The 26,310-nt window shown below is 48.6% G+C and overlaps 1 protein-coding gene across 2 annotated transcripts; it reads left to right on the forward strand.

Annotated features, from left to right (window-relative positions):
- Positions 1 to 15,070: 15,070 nt before the first annotated feature.
- On the forward strand, positions 15,071 to 22,373 carry TSKS (testis specific serine kinase substrate). Of its 2 annotated transcripts, none has more exons than XM_031963406.1 (11): positions 15,071 to 15,361; positions 15,599 to 15,845; positions 17,352 to 17,447; positions 17,673 to 17,756; positions 18,031 to 18,114; positions 18,357 to 18,745; positions 19,197 to 19,391; positions 19,957 to 20,124; positions 20,242 to 20,377; positions 20,503 to 20,627; positions 21,027 to 22,373. In XM_031963406.1, the coding sequence occupies exons 1-11, from the start codon at positions 15,192 to 15,194 to the stop codon at positions 21,181 to 21,183; spliced, it is 1,851 nt and encodes a 616-aa protein (XP_031819266.1). In that variant the 5' UTR covers positions 15,071 to 15,191; the 3' UTR covers positions 21,184 to 22,373. The 2 variants fall into 2 exon arrangements, with proteins under 2 accessions (XP_031819266.1, XP_031819265.1); XM_031963405.1 differs by having other exon boundaries at positions 15,073 to 15,361; positions 18,333 to 18,745.
- The last annotated feature ends 3,937 nt before the right edge of the window (positions 22,374 to 26,310 follow it).

Here is a 26,310-nt window from a genome sequence, read left to right on the forward strand (position 1 = left end):
TGAGGCAGACACCAGAAGATGGCAGCCGCCAAAAGTTGGGGTCCGGTCACGTGAAGAATTCACCATGGCCGTTCTCTCTGGTTAAAGGTAGATTTATTTAGGGAAGAGATTACAGACAAAATGAAGGGGTACAACAGACACCAGGAGAGGTAAATGTGAAATGGAGTGGGAGAGCATATGAAAGACAAGTTCCTCAGTGGAAAGTTCCACCCAGTGGAAAGGGAGCACCCCATGAGGTTCAGGCTAAACCATGAAAGGGACTCAGCACCCCAAAAGAGAGAAATGTAAGGAGGAGAAGTGGGGTTGGGAGTTAGGAGAGATGCCACATAGCATGGGGGAAGGGGAAGGGGAAAGACCCCAGGTTAGAGTTTGGGAGCAGACTAACCCAAAGGAGGGCAATGAATATGGCATGGCCATAAGTAGATTTTATAGGAAAAATTAACCTCAGGAACATGACTGAGAGTTCTTTTTTTTTTTTTTTTTTTTATAATAGCTTTTTATTTTCAAAATACATTCAAAGAGCGTTCAGCATTCACCTTTGCAAAACCTTGAGTTCCAATTTTTTCTCCCTCCCTTCTCCCCACCCCCTCTTAGACAGCAAGCAATCCAATATAGGTTAAACATATGCAGTTCTTCTATACATATTTCCACATTTATCAGGCTGTACAAGAAATATCAGATCAAAAAGGGAAAAAAAACAAGCAAACAGCAAAAAAAAAGTGCAAATACTATGTTATAATCCACCTTCATAACAGATATCTGACAGACACAGCAAGGGGACCCTTACAGAGGGTGGAACTCAGAGGTTTGACAAGGCCGGGATTTCTGACTGGACGACCTCCCCAGAGGGTGGGACCACAGGGTGCCTTCTCCCTGCCTGCTTCAGGGATCGATTTTCTCCATTCTCTGCCCAATATATCCACCATTCAGAACCTTATCACTCTGCACTTAGCCAAGTGCACACAGCAGGTGCATAATGAATGTTTATTGACTGACTGATTGAGCCGGAGGAAAAAATAGGAAGGAAGAGAACCTAGCAATATTAGCTCTCAAACTGCATTACATTACTGAAATCACTTTTTAAAAATGGTTGCTAATTGAGAAAACGAAGAAGTATATCAACAGAACAGATTAGCTACCCACTATATAGATGCAAATAAGTGCAGTAGTCTAGTGTTTCCTAGACCCAAAGATCTCAGCTACTGGGGCAGGAACTTACTATTCAGCCAAAACCAATGGGAAAAACTCAAAAGCAGTCTGACAGAAACCAGATATAGACCAATATCTTATCTTGTATGGGAACATAAACAACAAATGAGGAAATGATTTAGAAATGAAGGGAGTCATACACAAAGCAAAGCAAGGAAGGAATTATCTGTCATATCTATGGAGAGAGGAAGACTCCACGATCAAGCAAGAGATAGAAAGGATCACAGAAGGCAAACTAAATCATTCTGATTATATAAAGAGTTCATGTACAAATAAAGCTGATGCAGCTAAAATTAAAAGAAAAATAGAAACATAAGGGGGGATCTTTGCAATAAGTTTCTCAATAAAGATCTCATTTCTAAGTTATATAGAAAATTGATTCTAATTTATAAGAATAAGAATCATTCCCCAAGGGCAAATAATCAAAAGACATGAACAACTATCTGTAACCATATGGAAAAAAGGCTCTAAATCACTAATGGTTAGAGAAGGGCAAATTAAAATAATCCCAAGATGCCACCAGATATCTATCAGATTGCCTAAGATCACAAAAAAGGGGAAATTACAAATACTGGCAGAGCTATGGAAATTTAAGCACATCAATGCTCTCTCGATGGAGTTGTGAACTGGTCCAGTCACTCTGGAAAGCAATTTGGAACTTCTTCCAGAAAGTTACCAAGCTGGGCATATCTAGCAATATTATCGCTGTGATATCTATTCCCCAGAGATTAAAAGGCAGAGCACGAAAATATTTGTAGCAGCTCTTTTTGTGGTGGCAAAGAATCGGAAAGTGAAGGGCTGCCCATCAATTTGGGGGATGGCTGAACAAGTTTGTGATTGTGATGGAATACTATTGGGTTGTAAAAAATGATTAAGGGGAAGAGTTTTAGAGAAACCTGGGAAGTCTTGCTATGAACTGATGGAGCAGGAGGTAAGAAGTACCAGGAGAACAATTTCTACAATGACAACAATATTCTAAAGACCAGTGGCTTTGAAAGACATGGGAACTCCAGTTAACAAACCGACCAACTATAATTCCAGAGGGCTCCTAATAGAAAATATGGCCCACCTTCTGATTGAGGTCGGTGGGCTCGGAGTGCAGAATGAGGCATTTTTCTTTGATATAACCAAAGCAGAAATTTGCTTTCCTTAACTATACATGTTTATAATGAGATTTTTTTGTTTATTCGTTTTCTTGCTTTCTTAGTTGTGGGGCGGGGGGGGGGGGGGGGTCGGTGGGCTCGGAGTGCAGAATGAGGCATTTTTCTTTGATATAACCAAAGCAGAAATTTGCTTTCCTTAACTATACATGTTTATAATGAGATTTTTTTGTTTATTCGTTTTCTTGCTTTCTTAGTTGTGGGGCGGGGGGGGGGGGAGAGGTAAGGTGGAAAGAGCAGTGGTAGAGTTAGTCTAAAATTAAATTCAAAATATTTTTAAAGAAACTCTTAGAGAATGACCTCAATTTTTTTTCAATGAAATATGAAGGAAGGTTCTCAGCTAAGATGGAGGGAATTCATGAGAAATTTAAAGAAGAATGAAAAAGTTTGGGGAAAGGGCTGTGGGAGTAGGATACTGAATGGATTAGGAAGATGGATAGGATTGCTTTGATGTAGTGAAAACCCAGTTGAAATCCCCATAACAAATTTATAACGGACCCAGGGGTCACAGTTCTATGATTTTCTCCAGTTTCATTCAGTATAGAAATAGAAATTAAGGCATCAGATGGTGAGTAATCTATGTCTGCGGCAAGATCACTGATAAGCTAAAAGGGCAAGGGATCCAAGAGAAAAGGATAGGGAAGAGTTGAACCATCTCACTCGGGGTTCACCAAGATGGGGAGAAAAGGAAAGGGGAGCCAGTGTATGAGACGGCAGTCTGATAAAGTAGTAAGAGATTGCAGGTGTGGTGCAGACCAAGAAGAGGATAGATAATCAGTTGTCAGGAAAAGGGAGAGACAGAATGAAAACACATGATGATTGGATAAGAGAATCTCCAAGTCATAAACCCAGAAGTAGGACATTTGTGGATGAAGGCAAGATCAGAAGTTTGGATGAGATGAGATGGAGGTCATAGAAAATGAGCAAGTTGGGGAAGTGGAAGTTCCCTAATACAAGGGCAAGAATTAGGGAAGAGAAAAAGGCATTGAGTTGTTGAAGAAGGAACAAAAGTGTCTTGGGGGTCAAAAACAACACCAGAATCTTATTTGGATGACAAATACTGTTTAATTGACCCTCAAAGGAGGAGAGCTCATCGAGAGCTGGAGGCAGGAGGAGATCCTGGAAGAGACCATGGGGAACAGGAGGATTCCAGCTCATCCACCATGACTGACTGGGTGAAGAAATGCATCCAGCTTTGGAAAGGGGGGCCAGGGAGACTACGGCACCAGGAGGAAGCCAGGTTCCAGGAAGTGCAAGATGAAAAAAGTGGGCAAGAAAAAGGCAAATGAAAGATGTTAGTGTATGGAACAGACTTCCAGAGAGCACAGGGGAAGGAGCAGATCTTGAGCTGGATGTGCAGTATGAAAGGGGTCTATTTGAGGGGGGCGGAAGAAGGAAAAGAAAGACAGAGAGTGGAATTTAAACGAGGTCTGCTGGGGATTCAGAATCACTGAGATGGTGAGGGTGCCCCAGGGAGGAGGAGTTACATTCATATGGGTGGCCATCTTCTCCCAGGGTGGGTAGTTCTACCTAATGGAAGAAAGTGCCCTTCCTTGCCGGACTTGAGGACAGAGCTAAGGCCGTGGGGGTCACGATGCCCTACGCCCTAAATCAAACCCAGTGACTAACAGACTCACCCCACCTCTTCCTCCCAAACCCATCTATGATTAATTGTAAACTACTTAGTGTAAGCCATGGCAAGTCCCGACCCGACTTCTCCACTTCCTCTTCTCCATCACTCAGGCTTTCCCACGTCCCACTACAGCCCCATTCACCTGCCCTCCAGAACTTCTGTTCTACAGTTAACAGTTACCTTCATTTCAGATCTTTTTTTGTGCTCTTTCCATCTATTCAGACTCACAAAGATCTGGTCCTTCTCACATGGCTGGTTCCCTAGCCCTTTTCTCATAGAGAAGTTCTCCCCTTCTCCAGGTGTCACTTTGAGACACTCTCTGCTTCATAACTCAATAGCCTTTCCTCCTTTGGAATGGATTACCATTTAATCCAGTGGATTATCTCCAGTTTAACCCGTTTAGAGCTTATTTATAACATAATTATTTGCATGCTATGTTCCCATGAGCTCCTTGAGACCAGCTTGTGCTTTGTGCTTCTCTCTGTACTCCAGTGCTCCTGGCTGGCCAAAGTTCACCAACTTACCAATGACGGCTACTCTGTCTCCTCCATGTCAAAACGCTCATTTCAACATTCGTTTTTTCAGATTTTGAATTCCAAATTTTTCTCCTTCCCTGTCCCCTTCCTAAGACAGCAAGCGAATCTGTTATGGGTGAACATTGTGAACAATCATATTAAAGATTTTTCCACATTATGTCTCTCTTCTATTGTGTTTGGGATGGAATATTATTGTGTTGTAAAAAATGATTAAGGGGAAGAGTTTTAGAGAAACCTGGGGAGACTCGATATGTTCTGCTGCAGAGGGAGGTAAGAACCACCACAATCCCCCAAACTGTTTTATTCCTACTGAAAGTATCACAGTCCTTCCGCTCCCCCATGTTTGTAAGCACAGCATCAGCATCATGCCTTTTCTACCCCCATCACATCTAGTATCTGTCCCCTCCCTTAAAACCCCTGCTTCAGTTTGGAAGTCCTACACCAATCAATGGGTCCTTCGTTGGCCCGACTTTAGGTTCCTCCTCATTCCAACTCATTCACCATATCGCTGCCCAAGTCATTTTCCTTGACTTCAGGTCTACCTTGTTATTCACTTAGTCACCAGCAGCTCCCCATTGCATCTAGAAGGCAACAGCTACTTTCCTTAGCTTTCAAAGCCTTTCCCAACCCATTTGTTCCGCGGGTATCTTGCTTCTGCCCAGTTCTTCTACCCAGCCTTGCCCGTTAGAGCATAAGCTCCCCGAGGACGCTTCTTGCTGTTATTTGTATCCCCAGCTCTTAGCCCAGCACAGTGGCTGCCTCATAGTCAGCACTTCATAAGTGCTTGTTAACTGAACATCTGGCCCCGTCTTTCCAGGTTTTGGAAGCTCCATCTCCCACCTCGGTGTCTCTGTGCTGCATCCCCATCCATTCCTGGGATGGTTTTCCTCCCCACTTCCACCTCACAGAATCCTTTACTTCCTCCAAGTCCATTCACCTCCTTCCAGAGGGTCCTTCTGGTCCCAAAGCATTTTAGGCTTAGATTCGGGAGGCTCCTAAATGCCCAATACCTAGCACATAGTGTGGGTGCTTCATCAGTGCTTGCTTCCTTCCTGACTCTGTGGTCCTCTCCCATTTTTAGAATAAGAATATGAAGAACATATTTTTAAATGACCGTAGTTTGAGATGCCGAGTGAAAACAAGTAGAACCAGAAAGACGTCGTACACAGCAACAGCAAGATTGTGGGATGGTCAGCTACAACAGACTTGGTTCTTCTCAGCGATTCAGTGACCCAAGGCAAACGTTGGATGGAAACCACCATCCACATCCAGAGAGAGAACCATGGAGACCGAATGTAAATCAAGCCATGCTACGTCCACTTTTTTTCTTTTTCTTCTGTTTTTTTTTCTTTCTCTTGTGGTTTTCCCCCTTTGTTTTGAGTTTTCTCTCAACATGATTCATAGCGAAATATAAAACTATGAATGTACATGTATAACAAAAATGTTTTTACATGTAACTGGGGAAAATTTTTTAAAGAAAAGAGCTTCTCTGCAAAATATATATAGTTTAAAACCTTGGGGCCAATTTCAAAGAGAAATCTTATTGATCTTTCTTTAACTATCAATTCTGAAGCAGTGTTCTTTTCTCCTTGTGAAGAATCATCCCAGGAAGGACTTTTCCCTGAAATAATTAGTTCAGTAATGAAATCAGGGCAGGGAGGCCTTGATTGATAAACCTGGAAAGTGGGATGATGATAATGATCCATCTAAAAGTAGAAAAAAACTTCATTTCAATTAATAGGAAATATCACTTTTCTTCACTTTTGACCAAATGGGAAGGAGAAATCTTGAAGATAGCATTCAAAGGATTGAATCATTTCAGGAAAATGTTTCTCTAGGATGCAGAAGAAGTTGTGTCTCTTGTTCTGTTTAATTATGCCAGTTCTTAACTGAATTGTTACCTAAATTTTGGACCTTTTTCTCAGTCTTGACTGTGAAATATTTTTTGTTTGTGAATCCTATAAAGGGTGACATCAGAGTGAATTGTGAGAAAGATGCGCAAGACCATGAAGGAATTTTTTTCAGTTTGGACATTTCTCCAAGTAGAAAAAAGCTTGAATTGAGAATAATCCCAAATCAACAAACTATTTCTGTCAGGCTTGGGTGCTGAGTACGTAATGTTTTCTTCAAAGGCTTCAAAGTTACATCATATGTAACTACTTTATGTGTATAGGCAATTTAGGGGTATAGATTTATTGTATATAGTGGAAACTGAGTCTCCACGGAACTAGTTCTGTTGGCCTTTTACTTTGTTTTGATAAAATGGCCCCCTTGTTGGTAACTGAGGAAGAATTGATGCTCCAGGGAACTTTGAAAGGGAGAGATCCAGGATCTGCTCTGCTCTTCTCCTCCCCTCTGTAAGACTAGCAGGAGTCTCGAGCCTTTAAGTAGATGTAAAAATGACAAACTTGTGCTGCTTGATGGCGAAACCTCAAAGGTAGCTTATTGGTCTTTCTTTAACTATCAGTTCTGAAACAGTGTTCTGCTCCCCTTGCTAAGATCAGCCCAAGAAGGATTCTTCTCTGCAATAATTAAAGCCCAAATTTTAGGTCACAGGGATATTAATCCTGTGCTTTATGGGTCCTGAGAATGGAACAGTGATTCCAAGATGGACTCGTTGCTTTCTGAGCCCAAATCAGAGACTAGCAATCCTGAAAATTGATCTTTCTAACCTTGGGGGTTACGTCCTGGGTGAACCTTAATTATAGAGTCAGGTGGGAAGATTTCCTTAACAGTTCATTTCATATAGAGAATTGACTCTAATTTATAAGAAATCAAGCCATTCTCCAATTGATAAATGGTCAAAGGATATGAACAGACAATTTTCAGACAAAGAAATTGAAACTTTCTAGCCATATGAAAAGATGCTCCAAGTCATTATTTATCAGAGAAATGCAAATTAAAACAACTCTGAGATACCACTACACACCTGTCAATTTGGAACTATGCTCAAAAAGTTACCAAACTGTGCATACCTTTTGATCCAGCAGTGTTACTCCTGGGCTTATATCCCAAAGAGATACTAAAGAAGGGAAAGGGACCTGTATGTGCCAAAATGTTTGTGGCAGGTCTCTTTGTAGTGGCCAGAACTAGAAACTGAGTGGATGCCCATCAGTTGGAGAATGGCTGAATAAATTGTGGTATATGAATGTTATGCAGTATTATTTTTCTGTAAGAAATGACCAACAGGATGATTTCAGAAAGGCCTGGAGAGACTTACACGAACTGATGCTGAGTGAAATGAGCAGGACCAGGAGGTCATTATATATTTCAACAATAATACTATATGATGATCAATTCTGATGGACATGACCCTCTTCAGCAATGAGATGAACCAAATCAGTTCTACTGGAGCAGTAATGAACTGAACCAGCTACACCCAGGGAAAGAACTCTGGGAGATGACTATGAACCACTACATAGAATTCCCAATCCCTCTGTTTTTGCCCACCTGCATTTTTGATTTCCTTCACAGGCTAATTGTACAATATTTCAGAGTCTGATTCTTTTTGTACAGCAAAATAACGGTTTGGTCATGTATACTTATTGTGTATCTAATTTATATTTTAATATATTTAACATCTACTGGTCATCCTGCCATCTAGGGGAGGGGGTGGGGGAAGGAGGGGAAAAATTGAAACAAAAGGTTTGGCGATTGTCAATGCTGTAAAATTACCCATGCATATAACTTGTAAATAAAAAGCTATTAAAAAAAAACAATTCATTTCTCGGAGGATGAATAAAGAATTCTTGCCAAATGCTTGCCCTGAAGGTGAAGGAAGACCATCTTACCATGAGAACTCCCCAAATCGGGGTCCTACCCACCCCAAGAATGGTGCTCTAATATTGCTGCAGCAATCAGGTTACCCATTAGATTGGAAGCTTCTTGAGGGCAGGAACCTTTTTTTTTTGCCCCGTTATGAAATTCCTAGAACTTTGTATAGTGCCTGGTATGCAGTAGGTGTTTAAGCAGTGTTTATCGATTGATGGCTCAGATAGATCATCAGTTGGTAATTCATCCTCTCACTGGACTGTTAATCCAATGGCCTGCTATATTTCTATAAACTAAAGGAAAGCTTTTCTTGGATCCCACAAGCATTGGGGGCCAATGTCATGTCCAGCTCCACCTTCTTGCTTTTATTCCTGACAATCACAAAAGCCCAGGATTTCAAACCTGGAAGCCAGGCATCCGTGGCCATCTCCTATTCACCAAGTGGTTCTCTAGAGCTCCAGTGATGGGGAAGTGGCTCCCTCTAGAGGCATCTCCCATAGTGAGGAAGCCACAAGTGAGTCCTCTAAGACTGGTACCCATGGCTTCTAGGACTGGCTTCTGGGATCAGACAAACAAGTCATTTTCCTATTTCACAAGTCCTTCTGTGTGCCTCAAGGTCCTCCGTTCTCCTGGATAAACATCCTCAGTTCTATCCTCACGGGGTCTCAATGTCCTCCCTAAAACATGGTATACAGATCCGAACGGTGTCCACAGCTCTTCCCATATCATAGGCAAGAAATAAATATTTCTTTTTTATTATTATTATAGCTTTTTATTTACAAGATATATTCATGGGTAATTTTTCAGCAATGACCCTTGCAAATCCTTTTGTTCCAAATTTTCCCCTCCTTCTCGCCACCCCCTCCCCAAGATGGCAGGTTGACCAATACATGTTAAATATGTTAAAGTACAAGTTAAATACAATATATGTACACATGTCCAAACAGTTATTTTGCTGTACAAAAATAATCGGACTCTGAAATATTGTACAATTAGCCTGTGAAGGAAATCAAAAATGCAGGTGGGCAAAAACAGAGGGATTGGGAATTCTATGTAGTGGTTCATAGTCATCTCCCAGAGTTCTTTCCCTGGGTGTAGCTGGTTCAGTTCATTACTGCTCTATTGGAACTGATTTGGTTCATCTCATTGCTGGAGATGGTCACATCCATCAGAATTGATCATCATATAGTATTATTGTTGAAATATATAATGATCTCCTGGCCCTGCTCGTTTCATTCAACATCAGTTCCGGCCAGTCTCTCCAGGCCTCTCTGTATTCATCGCGCTGGTCATTTCTTATAGAACAATAATATTCCATAATATTCATATACCACAATTTATCCAACCATTCACCACCGATGGGCATCCATTCATTTTCCAGTTTCTAGCCACTACAAAGAGGGCTGCCACAAACATTCGTGCACATACAGGTCCCTTTCCCTTCTTTATGATCTCTTTGGGATATAAACCCACTAGTAGCACTGCTGGATCAAAGAGTATGCACAGTTTGATAACTTTTTGAGCATAATTCCAAATTGCTCTCCAGAATGTCTGGATGTGTCCACAATTCCACCAACAATGTATTAGTGTCTGTTTTCCCACATCCCCTCCAACATTCTGCATTATCTTTCCCTGTCATTCTAGAAATAAATATTTCAAGTGAACAAACTCACTACAATGCTCTGAGTTTGTTCTGACAAATTCAATACAGTTTAATGAGTATTTATTCAGCTTGTATTACACGTTAAGCATTGTGCTAAGTCCTGGGGATAGGAAGACAAAAAAAAAAAAAAAAAAACTCAGTCATTAAGAGCTTAATTCTACCGTGTAGGCAGATAATAGCATCTACAAAGTAAGATTTTGGGAGAAGAGCACTAACGTCTAAGGGGCAGCATGGAAGCGTCCAGCTCCTTACATCTGCAGGGCACTCCCTTTGACTCATGGGACCCCCGGAAAACTACTGTAACTTTAATATAACTTGTAGGTCTAAATATGCTCAAAAACATAACTGATGAGCCCCCATAAATATGTTTACTTTTACTAATCAGGTAAAGGACACAATTAGTTCAAAGCAAAAACATTTAATGAAATAACATAGAAAGAAAAATAGGGGGCAGCTACATGGCGCAGGGGATGGAGCACCAGCCCTCAAGTCAGGAGGACCTGAGTTCAGATTTACCCTCAGACATTTAACATTTCATAGCTGTGTGACCCCAAGCAAGTCACTTAATCCCAGTTGCCTCAACAAAAAAACAAACAAAAAAAAGTAGTAGTAAACATTTCCCCCATTCATTAAGGACATGCATTCCCACAAACACATGTAGGGAGAATGGATCCCTCGCATGCACATACATGGGGAATGGATGTGGCCAAGGCGTGAACAATTAGGGTCACAAATATGGCCAAGGCACCCAAATAAAGGCACAAATGATGCTTTCGACTCTTCAAAGTTACTGATGTCTTCTTGTGAGTTTATCACACAAGTCTTATGCTTTTATTCAAAAAGAAATAGGAGAAATCCGTTTTCAGCTGCATGTGACTTTCTCTTGGTTCATAGTCTTAGCTATGAGCGATTTTCTCTCCAAAAGGATTATCCTTCCCGGATCCATGCACTTTTGAATTACAAAACACGTAGGGATTTAATTTATTTTTTATTCCATCATGTGTTGTTCTCCCACTTAGCCCCTTATGGGGACCAGCTTTTTCTGGAGAACCAAATTCTGTAACAACCGCATGCTCAAGAGCTTTTATCGCAGTCCCCTCTTTGGTCCCATGGCAGATATAAAAAATGACAAACAAGAGACCTTTTACTCCTTCTCAGTGCCTTCTCCTTGGGGCCTATCTTTATTGTGTACACCCGACTGATAACCAGACTCCCAGGCCACGATTTGCCCATGCAGCCTCTCTGAGCCTGGCTGGCTGACAGATCACACCGCTGACTGGCCCCGAGCTTGCCGTCCACTTCAAAGCCCCAGCTCTCAAACAGAGGCTGCGGCTGTTATGAATCCCACTGGACTCCCTAGGGCGGATGTTGGAGGAAAAATGGATGGGCAAATGCATTTACTAAGCAGGCCCTGGATTCAGCAGTAGAAATCCAAGCAAAAAGAGTTCCCAACGTCATGGAGGAAGACAAACACCTGAGGGAGATGAAAAGTCCGAAGGGAGGTTAAGGCCAGTGGACTGGACCTCTGCAAAGACGGGAACTCCAGGAAGAAGTTACCATTGGGGGAGCAGCCGGGGCTTTGTGGAAGACTGTTCCTCAGTGAGTGGGTCATGGCCAGGGGAGCAGGCTGCTCCAGAATGGGAGACCCCAGGCAACGAGGAAACCTGAGATGAACCCAAGAGGGTCGTGGTCTTCCAGTCTAGAGGAAGTCAGGAACTGGTTTCCCTCATGGAGTTCCCCACTTTCCTTTGATTCAATGATTCGGAGAAAGGGTAAAGACTCTCTTCCCTCAAAGCCTTTTTGTAAGTTCAGCTTGTCATAAGACATGTTGCTGGAAAAAATCTTCCTTACAATATCCAAGAGTCCTGAAAGGGAGCTGAAGGCAAGTTTAAGAGACTCCTGGGGATGGTGCTTCGCTGCCAGAGCAGTCTATATTCCTTTCAGCACCTAGCACCCTGGCTCGCACATAATAGGTGCTTATAAACATTGATTGACATATATATATATATATATATATATATATATATATATATATATATATATAATAAATTAAGGCAAGCCAGGTGATGGCACAGCAGATCTGAAGTCAGGAAGACTCGTCTTCATGGTCTCAGATGCACTAGCTGCGAGACCCTGAGAAGGTCACTTCACCCTGTTTGCATCAGTTTCTTCATCTGTAAAATGAGTTGGAGAAGGAAAGGCAAACTGTGATGGTTTTGCCATCAGAAGACCTCAAATGGGATCGGACGTGACAGAAATGACTGAATGGCAACATGTGATCCAGTCACAGCAACATTGTGTGATGATAAGTTTAGTTCTCTCAGCTTGTAATGATCTAAGACATAAAGAAAAGTACTATCCACTTCCAGAGAGAGAACTGGAGAGTGCCAGCGTGGATCGAAGCATTCCAGTTTTACTTTTTTGTTGTTTTTGCTCTTGTGGTTTTTCCTTTTGTTCTGATTCTTTCTTAACGTGACTAATGCAGAAATATGTTTTATATGATTGTACATAATTGTGCAATTGTATAATCTATATCAGATTACTCACTGTCTTGAGGAGGAGAGAAGAAAAAACTTAGAATTCAGAATCTTATAAAAGTGAATGTTATATAATTGAAAAATAAACTACTATTGTGTGGGAGAGGAAACAAGAAACTACATGATCCCTGCCTGCCAAGTTTCTGAATATGTGAATTCAAGGAGCAGTGAGATGGCACCAGCCCTGAAGTCAGGAGGACCTGAGTTCAAATCTAGTCTCTAACACTTCAAGCAAGTCACTTAACCCCAATGACGCCAAGAAAAAAAGAAAGAAATGTTTAATATGATTGTACTGTATAATCTATATCAGATTGCTTGCTGTCTTGGGAAGGAGGGAGGAAAAAATTCAGAATTCAGAATTTTATAAAAGTGAATGTTGTATACTTGAAAAAATAAAATACTATTACGTGGTAGGGGAAACAAACTGTGTGGTCCCTGCCTGCCAAGTTTCTGAATATGTAGATTCAAGAGACCCTCAATGGGGTAGTGGCTCAGCAACTATTTATGCTGATAGAAATTTTAATATTTCAATATTTTGGATGAAATCTATTTCATCCCCTAAATTAATTTCATCAAACCTGGGTAATGGGTGCTAATCCAAACCATTTAGGCTTAGAGTGGGGGATGAAGTCTAAAATTTTGAAGGGAGTGTGCCCTTAGGTTTCCGAAGGGAAACGTAAGCTTTACCCTCGAGGTTAGCCTGGCATGTGCCAGAGAGAAACTGATAATGCCAGTGGGCTGATGGTTCAGGTAGATATTGGTGGCCCCCGATGAATAATTAACGTGGTGACCTGCTGTCAGCCCCCGAGGGCCCCGTGATGTTCTAGTCCCACTGACTATCATGGCAATCCTTCTTCTGTGTCTGCCCCGTTCTGGGTCTCCCCTAGGCCTGGGACAGACTGGCTTTTCATCCCCACCTTTAGGCTTTCTTACCCCCTTGGGTTCACTCAGGTAGTAACCTGGAACCTTTCCCGATTCCCAGAGTGAGTCGTCTTTCTCCCGTCTCTCCTTTGCCCTTGTCATTACCCAGCATGTATTTATTTTTGTAACAAGGTGTTATTATAATTCATTTGAAGTGGGGAGAGGGGGAAGGTAGGGAATCTGGGAGCCCTTAAAATCCATTTGGTTTAGTCCCCTCAGTCGTGAAATAATTCATGTTTATAGATGAACGCGGATGAAAAGTTGCGAGTTGAGTCAGAGTCCTTCTAAGCCCAGAGACTTCCTGTCGCCTCAGTTCGCAGTCATGTCCGGCCCTAGTTATCTCCCGGCCTCTGCGGTTGAGGCAAAATTCCCAGGAAACATCTGGGTCCCACAGGAACAATTATATCATCTTTTCTGTAGTGAGACAGATGTTGGGAGCATGAGACTGAGGGAAGAGTCCAAGGCTTCTTGGCTGGGATCCCCACACGGGTCACGGGGCAGCCAGGGATTCTCACCGAGATACCCGGCTCCACTGGGCCAGGCTGGCTCCATTTCTCAAATCCAGGCCTGGGGACTCGTTTCCAAAGGCGTTTCTGAGAGCTCTGCCCCGGCTTTGATCACTCCCAGGGGTGTATGGGCCCTGTTCACCCTCCATATATTCTGGTTCAGCCAGAAAGCATTCGTGCCCCAAATGGGAGTGACTCAGCCCCAAGTTACTGTCTCTGCGTGCAGGAGCCCTCCCTTAGACTGAAAGCAGTTTGCTCTTTACATTTCCCTGGACCAAGCATGGAATCATGAATACAGGAGGCATTTAATGATGTTTATTGAGTTGAATTCTATCATTTAATATCCTGCCCCCACCCTCCACAGCCTGAAGCCCCTGGGCTCTTCCGCTGTTGGTTTCTGGCAACCTTGGGATGAGAAATCTGTGCTGTTTTCCCAGAAAGGAGTTAAAAAAGCCGTCCGTGCCTGTGCTCAAGAAGGGAAGCCCTGGAAGGTCCCCCACGCGCTGGAAGGTCCCTCATGCGCTGGAGGATCTGGCTTCTCCTCTCTGCACAGGGAGGGTTTCGTGTTAAGGCCCTTTGGACTCGGTGTCGGGATACTTACCTCACACCAACAGAACCAGTGAATTTCCCTCTGAGGATTCTGGGAACAAAGCCAGAAAAAGGCCATTCCAAGTTCTAGGGGGAGGCGTTGGGCAAAGCCCTTCCCTGGCCTGATCCTCGTTCTCCTGCTTGTGAGAAATCTGGATTTCAGGCTAGAACTTGTTCTCACTTTCCAGCTTCTTAAAGCTACTTACCCTGTGAATGTGACTAAACCTTCCCCTTCCCCGAGCTCAGCAGGCCGGTCCATGGGAGTTTCAGGAATGGGCCACGAAGTTCTTTGTGGATTATAGATGAATGTGATGTCTCCCCTCGCAGATCCCATGAGATGGTTCATTGGGCTGTCCTGGAAATGTCACTGGGGAGTTCCCCTTCTGGGGGGGGGGGGAAGGGGGGAAGGACTCCCCTTTCCATTCCTCCAGAGGTTCTGGTGTGAGCCCTGGGAGAGTCCACTGTAGTTCTAGGACAGGAGGAGGGGCTGGATTCATAGATTCTAGAGTCCTCCCACCCCCAGGAGGGTATCTCTAGGTGGTTGGGTCCTTTGTGAGGCAGGCTGGCGGAGGCTGGGGTCAGGGGTCAGAGTGGGTGGTGGGTCTCGGTGGACCCCCCACCCCCCTCCCCGGCACCTGGGCCGGGCCCCGCCCCCACCACTCACATCATGGCGAGTGTGGTGGTTAAGACGATCTGGCAATCTAAGGAGATCCATGAAGCCGGAGACCCCCCGGCAGGGGCTGAGAACCGGACTCCATTGGGGCCTGAGGTCCCTGGGGCTGGATCTGGCCCAGGAAAGGGGATCACGAAGAAAAAGAAGGCTGTGTCTTTCCATGGGTGGGTGGGGGCCTGGGGCTTGCCGGCCAGGGGGAGAAGGGGGAGCCGGGGAATCCCTGGGGCAGCTGCTGCCACCTCCAGGTTGGAGCCCTGGAGCTTGCTGGGAGGCTGGGGGTTGGGGGGGAGAGGGAGAGCTCAGACCCCCAAGGGTGCGGGGAAAACTGGCTTGTCTGGGGTGTCCGGGGGCTTGGGAGAGGGGGAGGGTGGCCAGGGGAACTGAGCAGCTCCCTCCTCCAGGGTGGAGCCCCGGATGTCCCACGAGCCCATGCAGTGGTGCCTGAACCTGAAGCGCTCCTCAGCCTGTACCAATGTCTCCCTCCTCAACCTGGCAGCTGTGGAGCCTCCTGACTCTTCCAGGATTGAATCCACCGCTGAAGAGCTGCCAGCTCTGCCCGCCTCTGGAACGCCATCCCCCCCGGCCCTGAGCCTGCCATCCTCGGCTCCCACCTGGGCCCCCGACGACCCCGACATCGCCGACCTGCTGGTAAGACCAGCGCCCCCCTCACCTCGGCTCAGCTGCCAGGGCCCCCGCCTCCTTCCCAGACTGCTTTCCTGGCCTGCTTCTTGTTTAGACCCAAGGCTCCGGGCCGGGCTGGAGCGACCGTGACCCACCGAGGCTCTTGTAGAGCCCAGGGCTCGTCTTTGGGGGCTCCAGAGCCCCGGGCTGGAGCGACCGTGACCCACCGAGGCTCTTGTAGGGCCCGGGGCTCGTCTTTGGGGTCTCCAGAACAAGCAAGGATTCTAGGCCGGGTTCCTGCCAGCCAGGGCGGGCTTGGGGAAGTTGGGCCGCCTGGGGACCGTTTCTAGGCTGTGGAACGGGCCTTCTGGCTCAAGCCTCTGTAAAGGATTTTCAAACCCACTTCTGAGGAGCCCCAGACTTCCACAAGGCCTCCCTTCCTGGTCCAGAATCAGAAGGGCAAAATGGAAGCTAGCCCCATCCCCCTCATTCCCCCACCCCCATTTGTCTAGACTCAGAAACTGAGGGAGACTCAGGTGGGAGACAAAGGGACCGGAAGTGGGCAAGAAAGGGGGCGTTTGCCTTCTGGGGGTTAGGCCTGTTGAACTCGTGGCCCCAAGGCCCCAATTTCAAGCTCCCATCTTGAACCTCGGAGAGCCCAACTAATCATCACCAAACATTAATTAAGCACCGTTGTGTGCCAAGTGCAGGGGACTGGCAGACAAAAGGGAAGGGAGAAGTTTATACCAAGGGTTTTACAAAGAGCACTTCATTCGACCCTCAGTACAACCCTAGGAAGGAGGTGCTATGATGGCCTCATTTTACAGTTGAAGAAACTGAGGTAGGCGAAAATTAAGTAATTTGCTCCGGGTCACACACCTGCACGCAGGTCTCCCTGACTCCTGGCCTAGGAGGGCTGAGCCACCAGCTGTCAAAGGTCACTTAGGAAGCCAACCCGGCCATATACCCTGGGCCATGGGGAAGGGGCGGACTCGGAAGAGAGAGGCTGATCTCACTCTCCGGGGGAAGGATGTGCAGAGGCCAGGAACAGGGGCCGGGCCCTACAAAGGCCCGGAACTGGGGGGCACCGGCTCCGGCCCAACTTGGCTGGCCCGAGAAGGCAAAGGGAGGTGCCCCAGTGGCCGCCCAAAGCCCTCCAGGCCCGATCCCAGGAGAGCCCTTGTCTGCTGCTCTGAGCTCTGGAGCCACTGGCAGCCACTGAGCGGCCCAGTGAGCGGAGTTCTGGGAAACCCCGTGTGGCAGCCGTAGCTGCAGGTCCCACAAGCCCCAGCTTTGCTGCCCTAAGCTCTGCCTTTGGAGCCGGTCAGGAGTGGAGGCCCTGCTGGCTGCCCTGGGGCATTGGGGGGATAGCGCAGGAAGCCCTGGGGCCACTGAGGGCCGCCACCCATGAATCTCCAAAAAGATTGCTCCCCTTCCCCCCGCTGGCACTGAGAGGGCCATGGGCCGGCTCCGGGGCTGGGAACACGAGCGGCTAAATCGGGGCGCTGTCCCCAACCCCTCCATTTCCTACAGAACGGGGTGAACAGCGGCTTGCTGCGAGCCAAGGACTCCATCACCAGCCTCAAGGAGAAAACCACTCGGGTCAATCAGCACGTGCAGTCGCTTCAGGTCCCAGCCGCCGATGCCTGGAACAGCCCCCTCCCAGATCCCCCCAGTCCCTCCCTCCCCCTGTGAATCCTGGAGGGAGGGGGACCCCTGCCCGGCCCCCCCTCACACACGTGACCCCAGGAAATCCCAGGGTCTCTCTCGGTCTAGAGCCTGCGCGGGCCCCCAAGCCCCCCCCCTCCTGCGGCCCCCCAACTCTGGTCCCGCTCTGGGCCTCTCCTCCCGCAGAGCGAGTGCTCGGTGTTGAGCGAGAACCTGGAGCGGAGGCGGCAGGAGGCCGAGGAGCTGGAGGGCTACTGCAGCCAGCTCAAGGTGAGCGGGGCTCCTCGGGGGCGGGGCGCGGGGCGGGGGCGGGGCCTCCGCGGGCGGGGGAGCGGGCCGTAGCCAGAGGCCGCGCCCCCAGTGGGCGCGGCTAGGAAGGAGTAACCGAGCTGCAGGCGGCTCCAGGGGAGGCCCGTGGGTGTGGTCATGGCGTTAGAGCCGGGCTGGGGGCTAGCCCACGGCTGGGCCCCAGGGGAGCCCCCGCACCCCGGGGGAGGGCTTCCTCCCCTAGCCCCCAGCCCCAGCCCCAGCTGTCCGGTCCCAGGAGAATTGCCGGAAGGTGACCCGCTCAGTGGAAGACGCTGAGATAAAGACAAACGTCCTGAAGCAGAACTCGGCCCTGCTGGAGGTGAGGGACACCTGGGTCCCGGGGCGGGCACTGGGCCCGGCCAGAGAGTCCAGAGCCTCCAAGCCTGGTGGGCGGGAAGTCAGGCCGGCAGAAGCACCTCCCAATGAGCTGGCCTCGGTCATCTCGCGCCCTAAGCCCCCGGACACCCGCCCATCTCCCAGGGGCAGCGAGAGGGATGGGGCCAGGCTCCCAGCAGGGCTCCCCTCTCACCTCCCCAGGAGAAACTCCGGTTCCTCCAGCAGCAGCTGCAGGATGAGCCCCCCAGAAGGCAGGAGGCTGAGCAGTTGGAACTGGAGCAGCAGATGGAGACCGGACTGTCCCGTCACTCGATGGTCTCCTCCTGCCCCACTCCGGGCCCCGAAGAGACCCTGGCCCAGGCTGAACCCGAGTCCCAGCTCCAGCCCGAGCCCCAGCTGCACCCAGAACCGGAGCTGGAGCCTGGGGCCGTCCTGGTCTCCGGGCCCACGGCCATGCTCCTGATGGGCAGCCCCCCGGAGCCCCCCGGACCCCGAGCCACAGCCGTCCCCGCGGAGGGGTCCGAGGCCCAGAGCGAGGGCCAGAACCAGGGCCGCCCCGGGGACAGCGGAGAACTGGAGCTTCAGAAGGTCACCGCCGGCCTGGAGGAGCTCAGGTGACCCCAGGCCTGCCAGGCCGGGGGGCGGGACGCCGGGCGCCATATAGGGACAGAGGGGCGGAGCTCTTTTGGCCGGCTGGGCGGGAAGGTCACTCCATGGGGGAGGGCCGGTCTTGGAGCTGAGACTAGGAGGTCGGGTCATTTTAGGATGTAGAGGGTGGGACCACCCAGGGAGCGCGGGGAGGGGACTGCTATACCGGGGCACGCCTTCTCAAACGGAGTGGGCGGGGCCACTCGGGTGGGGGAGGAGCCATACTGGGACACGCCCTTTCACCGAGGGGGCGGGGCCAGCCTGGAAAGCGGGAGGGGATTCCAGGCCGTGAAGTGGAGAGGACGCCATGGGACCTTCCAGCCCGGGGCGGGGAGCGGAGGGGAAGGGGCCAATTCGCTTTGGGGTCCTGCTCCTGGAGCAGGCAGACCCGAGCGCCGGGCCCTGTTCCCCGTGCAGGAGAGAGGTGTCCTCGCTGACGGCGCGCTGGTACCAGGAGGAGGGCGCCGTGCAAGAGGCACTTCGCTTGCTTGGAGGCCTCGGGGGGCGGCTGGACGGCTTCCTGGGCCAGTGGGAGCGGGCGCAGAGGGAGCAGGCCCAGACTGCGCGGGGCCTCCAGGAGCTGCGGGGCCGGGCGGACGAGCTCTGCACCATGTGAGGCTCCTCCCCGGGTGGCCGATCCTCGCCCCCCGGAGCCCCCGATCCCCGCCCCCCGGAGCCCCCCGATCCCAGCCCCCCGGAGCCCCCGATCCCCGGATCCCCCGATCCCCGCCCCCCGGAGCCCCCCGATCCCCGCCCCCCGGAGCCCCTGATCCTCGCCCCCCGGAGCCCCCGATCCCCCGATCCCCGCCCCCCGGAGCCCCTGATCCCCGCCCCCCGGAGCCCCCGATCCCCGCCCCCCGGAGCCCTGATCCCGCCCCCGGAGCCCCGATCCCCGTCCCCGGAGGCCCCTGATCCCTCGCCCCCGGAGCCCCCGATCCCCGGATCCCCCGATCCCTGCCCCCCGGAAGCCCCCAGAGCCCCCGCTCCGTCCTCGCGAGTAGCCGGGAGGGCTGACCCCTGCAGCTTACAGGAGGGGGGACCATTCGGGACTCAAAGGGCTGCAGAAGGAGGGAAGGGCAGGACCGGCTGGTCCCGAGCTGGCTCCCAGCCCAGTGGCCCTCATTGGGTGCCCAGTGGGGGGCGGCCGCTGAGCCCTTCCACGTCTGCCCTGCCCCAGGGTGGAGCGTTCGGCGGTGTCCGTGGCTTCACTGCGCGGGGAGCTGGAGGGCCTGGGGCCGGTGAAGCCCGTGCTGGAGGAGTTAGGTCGACAGCTGGGCAGCGCCCGTCGCGGCTCCGAGCTCTCCATGACCTTGGACAGGCCGGGCTCCTGCACCCGCTGCGGCAGGTAAAGTCGTGGGCTGGGAGGGGGTCCCACCTGGGCGGGCCCGGAGCGGGTCCCGGGGAATAGATGGGGAGGGGAAGCCCTGGGGGGGGGGCCGGGGAGCGAGCCCACCGCCCCCAGCCAGGGGCAGCAGCTGTCGTCCGAGTCCCTGCAGCAGCTCCTGGAGCGCGCCCTGACGCCCCTGGTGGACGAAGTGAAGCAGCGCGGCCTGGCGCCCGCGTGCCCCAGCTGCCAGCGCCTTCACAAGAAGATCCTGGTACGCAGTGGGGAGCCCGGAAGTGCTGGGAGGGCGGGGGGGGGGGGGGGGGGGGGGGGGGGGGGGCGGGGGGGCATGGGAGGTGGGCAGCAGGAAGACCCCAGTCCTCCATCCTGTCACTGCAGGAATTAGAGCGCCAGGCACTGGCAAAGCACGTGCGCGCCGAGGCTCTGAGCTCCACTCTGAGGCTGGCTCAAGATGAGGCCCTCAGGGCCAAGAACCTCCTGCTGACAGACAAGATGAAGCCTGAGTGAGGGTCCTGACCCCTGACCCCACCCCACAATCCCACAATGTGTCCTGAAACCCTTGCCCTGTTATGACTGTGCCCTTGTCCACTATCTCCTGGTCCCGCTGTGAGCCGGGACCACCTGGTGACCCCCGGGGCTCCTGACTGCATGAGCATGACTGACTGCTGCTGACATCATGCCCAGCAGGTCACATCCTCGTGTGATCCCTGAAAGGAGGAGGACCTGTGACCCCTGACCCTCATGAGCTCCCTCTAACCCCTGACCCCATGAGCTCCTCCTGACCCCAAACTCAGAGCCTGTGATGGATCTCTAATGCTCCCAGGCCCAGTATCTAAGCACTCTACCTCTCTCTCTCTCCTCCCCCCCTTCCCCTCCTCCTCCTCTTCCCCTTCCTCTCGCAGGGAGAAAGTGGCTGCTTTGGACTACCTGCATCTGAAGATGTGTTCCCTCCATGACCAGCTCAGCAGCCTCCCCCTGGAGGGATCAGCCACGAGCCTGGGGGGAGGGAGCAGTGGAGGAGCCCCTCCAAAACGTGGGGGGCCTGCGCCTGAGCAATAAAACCTCAACCCCAGCTCTGCCTCCGCTCTCCTCTCTGCCCCAGGAGGAATGCAAGACCTCGGGAAGAGCCCCCGGGGACCTCCCTTCTATTGCAGCCACGAGCAAAGGTTGGGGCCCAGGGGAGCTTCAGATGAGCCGGGGATGTGGCCAAGGGTGGGACTGGGCCGAAGTCTGTTCTGTGGATGGGCTGAGGGGGGACTTCGGGGAATAAGAGAAGGAAATGAATGTAGGAAAAAATGAGAGAGAAGACAGGCAGACGGCCACAATGTCCTATTGCCCACAATGTGTCAAGAACACTCCGGCAAGTTAGATTCTTACCCAAGACAAGAAAGGAGGAGGTTTTGTTCCATCCCATCACTTTACAAATAGGGAGACTGAGGGTGGGGTTAACGAGTTCCAGAGGACCTGCTGATCATCTGCTATCACCAAGAATGGGCTCTTTGGGTGGACCCCAAAGATGAGAACAGACTGAGGCTGAACCCAGAAATTGGGCTTGAATTATGTGGAACAAAGTTGAGGTTTGGGTTGGTTGAATTTGACTTTGATAAACATGGAGATGATGGTGAAATTGGGATGAAATCTTGTCCGACGGGATAGTTTGGACAAAACTCGGTCGGGCTGTGTTTATGGCTGAGGCGAGGACGCTAGATGGGTGGACGATGTCAGAGATGGACGGGAAGTTGGCCCACAATATTTTTCTTCCTTTAAGCCTCTACTGGATTCCCGGGGCTTGTAGAGGCTGGAATTAGGATCCACCTCAATCCGCCACCATTAAGTAACAAAATATTTCTTACGTGGGCAACTATGATGCAAGTCTACCGACACACTAGAGAAGTGAAGGCTAACCTTCGCCACAGAGATTTCCATCAACTAGGGCTATTTCCTGAAGGATACAGCTTCCGCTGTTCCCGTGAATTTGTCCAACGTTATGTCTGTCTAGGATAGACGGTGCAAGGGAAAATGTGGGGTCCAGTATAGAACGGGAGGTGGAAAGCAGGAAGGATTGCCTTTAGAAAGTTGCTCTTCATCATCCCTAACTTCCATTGGTATCAAGAGTCTGTCTTTAATAGCGTTCTGCCCACATCGTCGTATGGCAGTGAAATATGAAATGAACCAGTCTCTGAAGAATTAGAAATGATTATAAAAATGATTAATGATTATTGGCGGATGAGTGTGGGAAGTCTGAAAGATGTAACCCATGAGCGACTTCAGGGAACAGATGTGAAGGATAAATCTAGGGTAGGAAGAAAATTCACAACAGGTGAATAATGTCCTTCAGGTATTAGGGAAAATCATCCTGCAAGTTAGATTCAATACCCCAAGGCAAACATGGAAGAACATGGGCAAGGATCACAAAGGGCGCTACGGATCATCAAAGAGTGGTTCCAAATTAAGCATTGTTAGGGAAAAACCATCCACCAATCACCCACTAATGGAGGGAGCTGCCTTGAGAGGTCATGGGGTTTTCCTTCTTGGGTCTTCAGACTAAGACGGGATCATCACTTTAGCGTTAAGGAGAGCATAGGGCACTCGGGAACTCTGATGTGGTGATGCACAAGATTATCCTGGACACCACTGAACCCCAAGCCCTTGAAAACTGTATTAAATTCAAGGCACTTTGGGGGTATTTAAAATCACGATTCCCAAGCCCTCCTTGTCTCTAACAACCAGACAAAACTAGGAGACAAGCTGAAAGCAAAAAGGAATCAAGCTGTGGCAAAGCAAATAAGGGAAATCTCCCCTATAATACGTGCACCCTGCCACGGGTCAGCAAATCTCCTTTGGGCAAGGGGACTCTTGCAGGAAACAGAGGTCACTGGGGTGCCCAGTACTTGCATCCACTCGGTCTCTGACTTTTGCCCCTGGCCGTTACCCACCAGTCAGGTGCTAGCATCCACTGAGCCTCAGTCTCCCTTTTGAACTAGTAGCTGTTAGTGTCCATTGTAGAGCTCTACTCTGCTGCCATCTGCCGGTTATCTGCTGAACAATTGTCTCCTGATGATTTTGCCCGATAAGGACATTTTGGGGGGTTGTCTATTCAGTGAAAGCTTCCAGGCAGCCTCTTCCCTGCAGGAAACAATCCTAGCTCCTTTGTGCACCTGGAGGTGCCCCTGCCTTCCATTTTACTTCAGTAACCCCCTTTCCTTCCAGGTGAAAGAATGTCTCTCAATTCCCTTCATGCCCCTAGCCTGGAAAGTGCCAGGAGCATGCAAATGCCCTTGAGTTCTTCTTGGATAAAGCCGGAGGAGGGAGCTAGCTCTGGAGACTTTCTCCTGGAACAAAGCTACAGCTCTCCTCGTACCCTCCTAAAAAAACACAGTCCAGGCAGCTCACACCCAATGCCCAGGTACAGGCTGAGGTAGAAGGACAACAATAAAATACATCAATTAGTGTCGTTCCAATGGCAGCGTCTAGGGTACCATTATTGCAGGCTGTCACATAGCAGCTACTCCTGCCAGGCTCATTGCCTTGCCTTCTGCTACTGCTAGCAAAGCGGTTTCACTCTGTCATAATTAATGTTTTATTTGTTTTGTATTTCTTTTCTGGTTTTTTTTTTCTTACTCTGTTTTGTTCAAATAAAATAAATTTTAAAATAATTAACCAATGAGAAACTGGTTCATTCTATATCTAAGACTCTGATGTAGAACCTTCAATAAGTGTTTTACCTGCAGTTGTAGTCCCTGGAGGCAAAAAGGCAAATGAAATATCCTGGGTCTTTAGGGAGCTGAGATTCAATTTTTTTTTTTTTTTATTAAAGCTCTTTATTTTCTAAACATCTGCATGGATAAATGTTTCAACACTGAACCTTGCAAAACCTTGTGTTCCAAATTTCCCCCCCTTTCCCCCACCCTCTCCCCTAGATGGCAAGTAATCCAATATATATTAAATGTGGGCAGTTCTTCTATACATATTTATACAATTATCTTGCTGCACAAGAAAAATCAAATCAAACTGGAAAAAAATGAGAAAAAGTAAAATGCAAGTAAAGAATAACAAAAAGAGTGAGAATTCTATGTTGTGATCCACATTCAGTTCCCACCGTCCTCTCTCTGGGGGCAGATGGCTCTCTCCATCACAAGATCATTGGAACTGACTTGAATCATGAGCTGAGATTCTATTATGTAAAACGTGCACTTGCAAGACTGTGAACTGCTTGGAAATGGGGACTCTTTTTTGCCTTTCTTTGTATCCCTAGCATTTAGCACAGTGCCTGGCGTCTTGGAGGAGCTCAGCAAATGTTTCTTGATCTGAAGTATGAGACCCTGGAACTGATGACAGCTAGCACAAGGAAATCTCTAGCATTTCTTTAATCTCTTCAGAAATTGCCATTACTTGGGGATTAGTGGGAGGGACTCTTAGCCCAGGGGAGGGGTCAGTCCAGGATTGAGTTTTATCACAAGGGACACAACGGTCACCAAAGCCAGTGAGGAAGGGGTTAGCTGCATGACAAGAACTGAGCCGAGCTCAGCATAATTCCTGACACACAGTAGGAACTTAATAAATGTTTATTAAGGGAGGGAGGAAAGGAGGGAAGAGCCTTGGGGAGCTGGAGGGAAACCAGTAGTCATGAACTGCTGAGACTAGAGCCAGTGATGTCTTCTTTCAAACTCCATCAACCCCAAGACACTCGGGATATGTTCTGGAACTTTATTCCTATTTCTTGAATCTTTCTCTACTAGCCTGTTCATGTCCCTTTAAAATTAGGTTTAACACTTTCCACACAAATAAGGTCAAATCTAAACAACTGGAAGATTATCAAGTGTTCATGGGTAGGCTGAGCTAATATAATAAAAATGACAATTCTATCTAAACTAATCTACTTATTTAGTGCCGTGCCAATCAAACTTTGCAGAGCCAGAAAAAAAATAACAAAATTCATCCGGAAGAACAAAAGTTCAAGAATTTCAAGGGAATTAATGAAAAATGCAAATAAAGGCGGCCCAGGTGTGCCAGACCTAAAACTATAGCAGGGGCTATTAAACCATTTGGTACTGGCTATCATCAGTGGAATAAGTTGGGTTCACAGGACAAAATAGTCAATGACTATAGTAATCTGGTGTTTGATAAACCCAAAGATTCCAGCTTCTGGGAAAAGAGTCACTATTTGACAAAAATTGATGGGAAATTTATAAAATAATATGGCAGAAACGAGGCACTCACCCACACCTAACACTACATACCAAGATAAGGTCAAATGGGTTCATGATTTAGACATACAAGGTGATATAATAAGCAAATTAAGGGAAGAAGGGATAGTCTACCTCTCATATCTATGGAGAAGAAAGGATTTATGGCCAAAGAAGAACTAGAGAACATTATGAAATTCAAAATGGATAATTTTGATTATGTTAAATTTAAGTTTTTGTACAAACAAAATCAATGCAGACAAGATTAGAAGGGAAACAAAAACTGGAGGAAAAAATTTACATCCAAAGGTTCTGATAAAGGCCTCAATTCTGAAATATACACAGAACTGACTCAGATTTATAAGAATACAAGCCATTCTCCAATTGATAAATGGTCAAAGGAGATGAACAGACAACTTTCAGATGAAGAAACTGAAACCATTTCTAGTTATATGAAAAGGTGCTCTAAATCACTATTGATAAGGGAAATGAAAATTAAGACAACTCTGAGATACAACTACCCACCTCTCAGATTGGCTAAGATGACAGGAAAAGATAATGATGAATGTTGAAGGGGATGTGGGAAAACTGGGACACTGATACGTAGTTGGTGGAGTTGTGAATACATCCAGCCATTCTGGAGAGTAGTTTGGAACTATGCTCAAACAGTTATCAAACTGTGCATACCCTTTGATCCAGCAGTGTTACTATTGGGCTTATATCCCAAAGAGAGCTTAAAGAAGGGAAAGGGATCTGTATGTGTAAGAATATTTGTGACAGGTCTCTTTGTAGTGGCTAGAAACTGGAAACGGAGTGGATGCCCATCAGTTGGAGAATGGTTGAATAAATTGTGGTATATGAATATTATGGTATATTATTGTTTGATAAGAAAGGACCAACAGGATGATTTCAGAAAGGCCTGGAGAAATTGGCAGGAACTGATGCTGAGGGAAATGAGCAGGACCAGGAGATCATTATACACTTCAATAACGATACTGTA

This window comes from Sarcophilus harrisii, chromosome 3 (assembly GCF_902635505.1).
Source record: "Sarcophilus harrisii chromosome 3, mSarHar1.11, whole genome shotgun sequence".
Classification (NCBI taxonomy): Eukaryota; Metazoa; Chordata; class Mammalia; order Dasyuromorphia; family Dasyuridae; genus Sarcophilus; species Sarcophilus harrisii.

Coding starts and splice junctions, on each gene's coding strand:
- TSKS (XM_031963405.1), top strand. CDS start 15,192: ATGGCGAGTGTGGTGGTTAAGACGATCTGGCAATCTAAGGAGATCCAT. Junction 18,115..18,332: donor AGAACTCGGCCCTGCTGGAG/GTGAGGGACACC, acceptor TCACCTCCCCAG/GAGAAACTCCGGTTCCTCCA. Junction 20,378..20,502: donor GCCTTCACAAGAAGATCCTG/GTACGCAGTGGG, acceptor CTGTCACTGCAG/GAATTAGAGCGCCAGGCACT.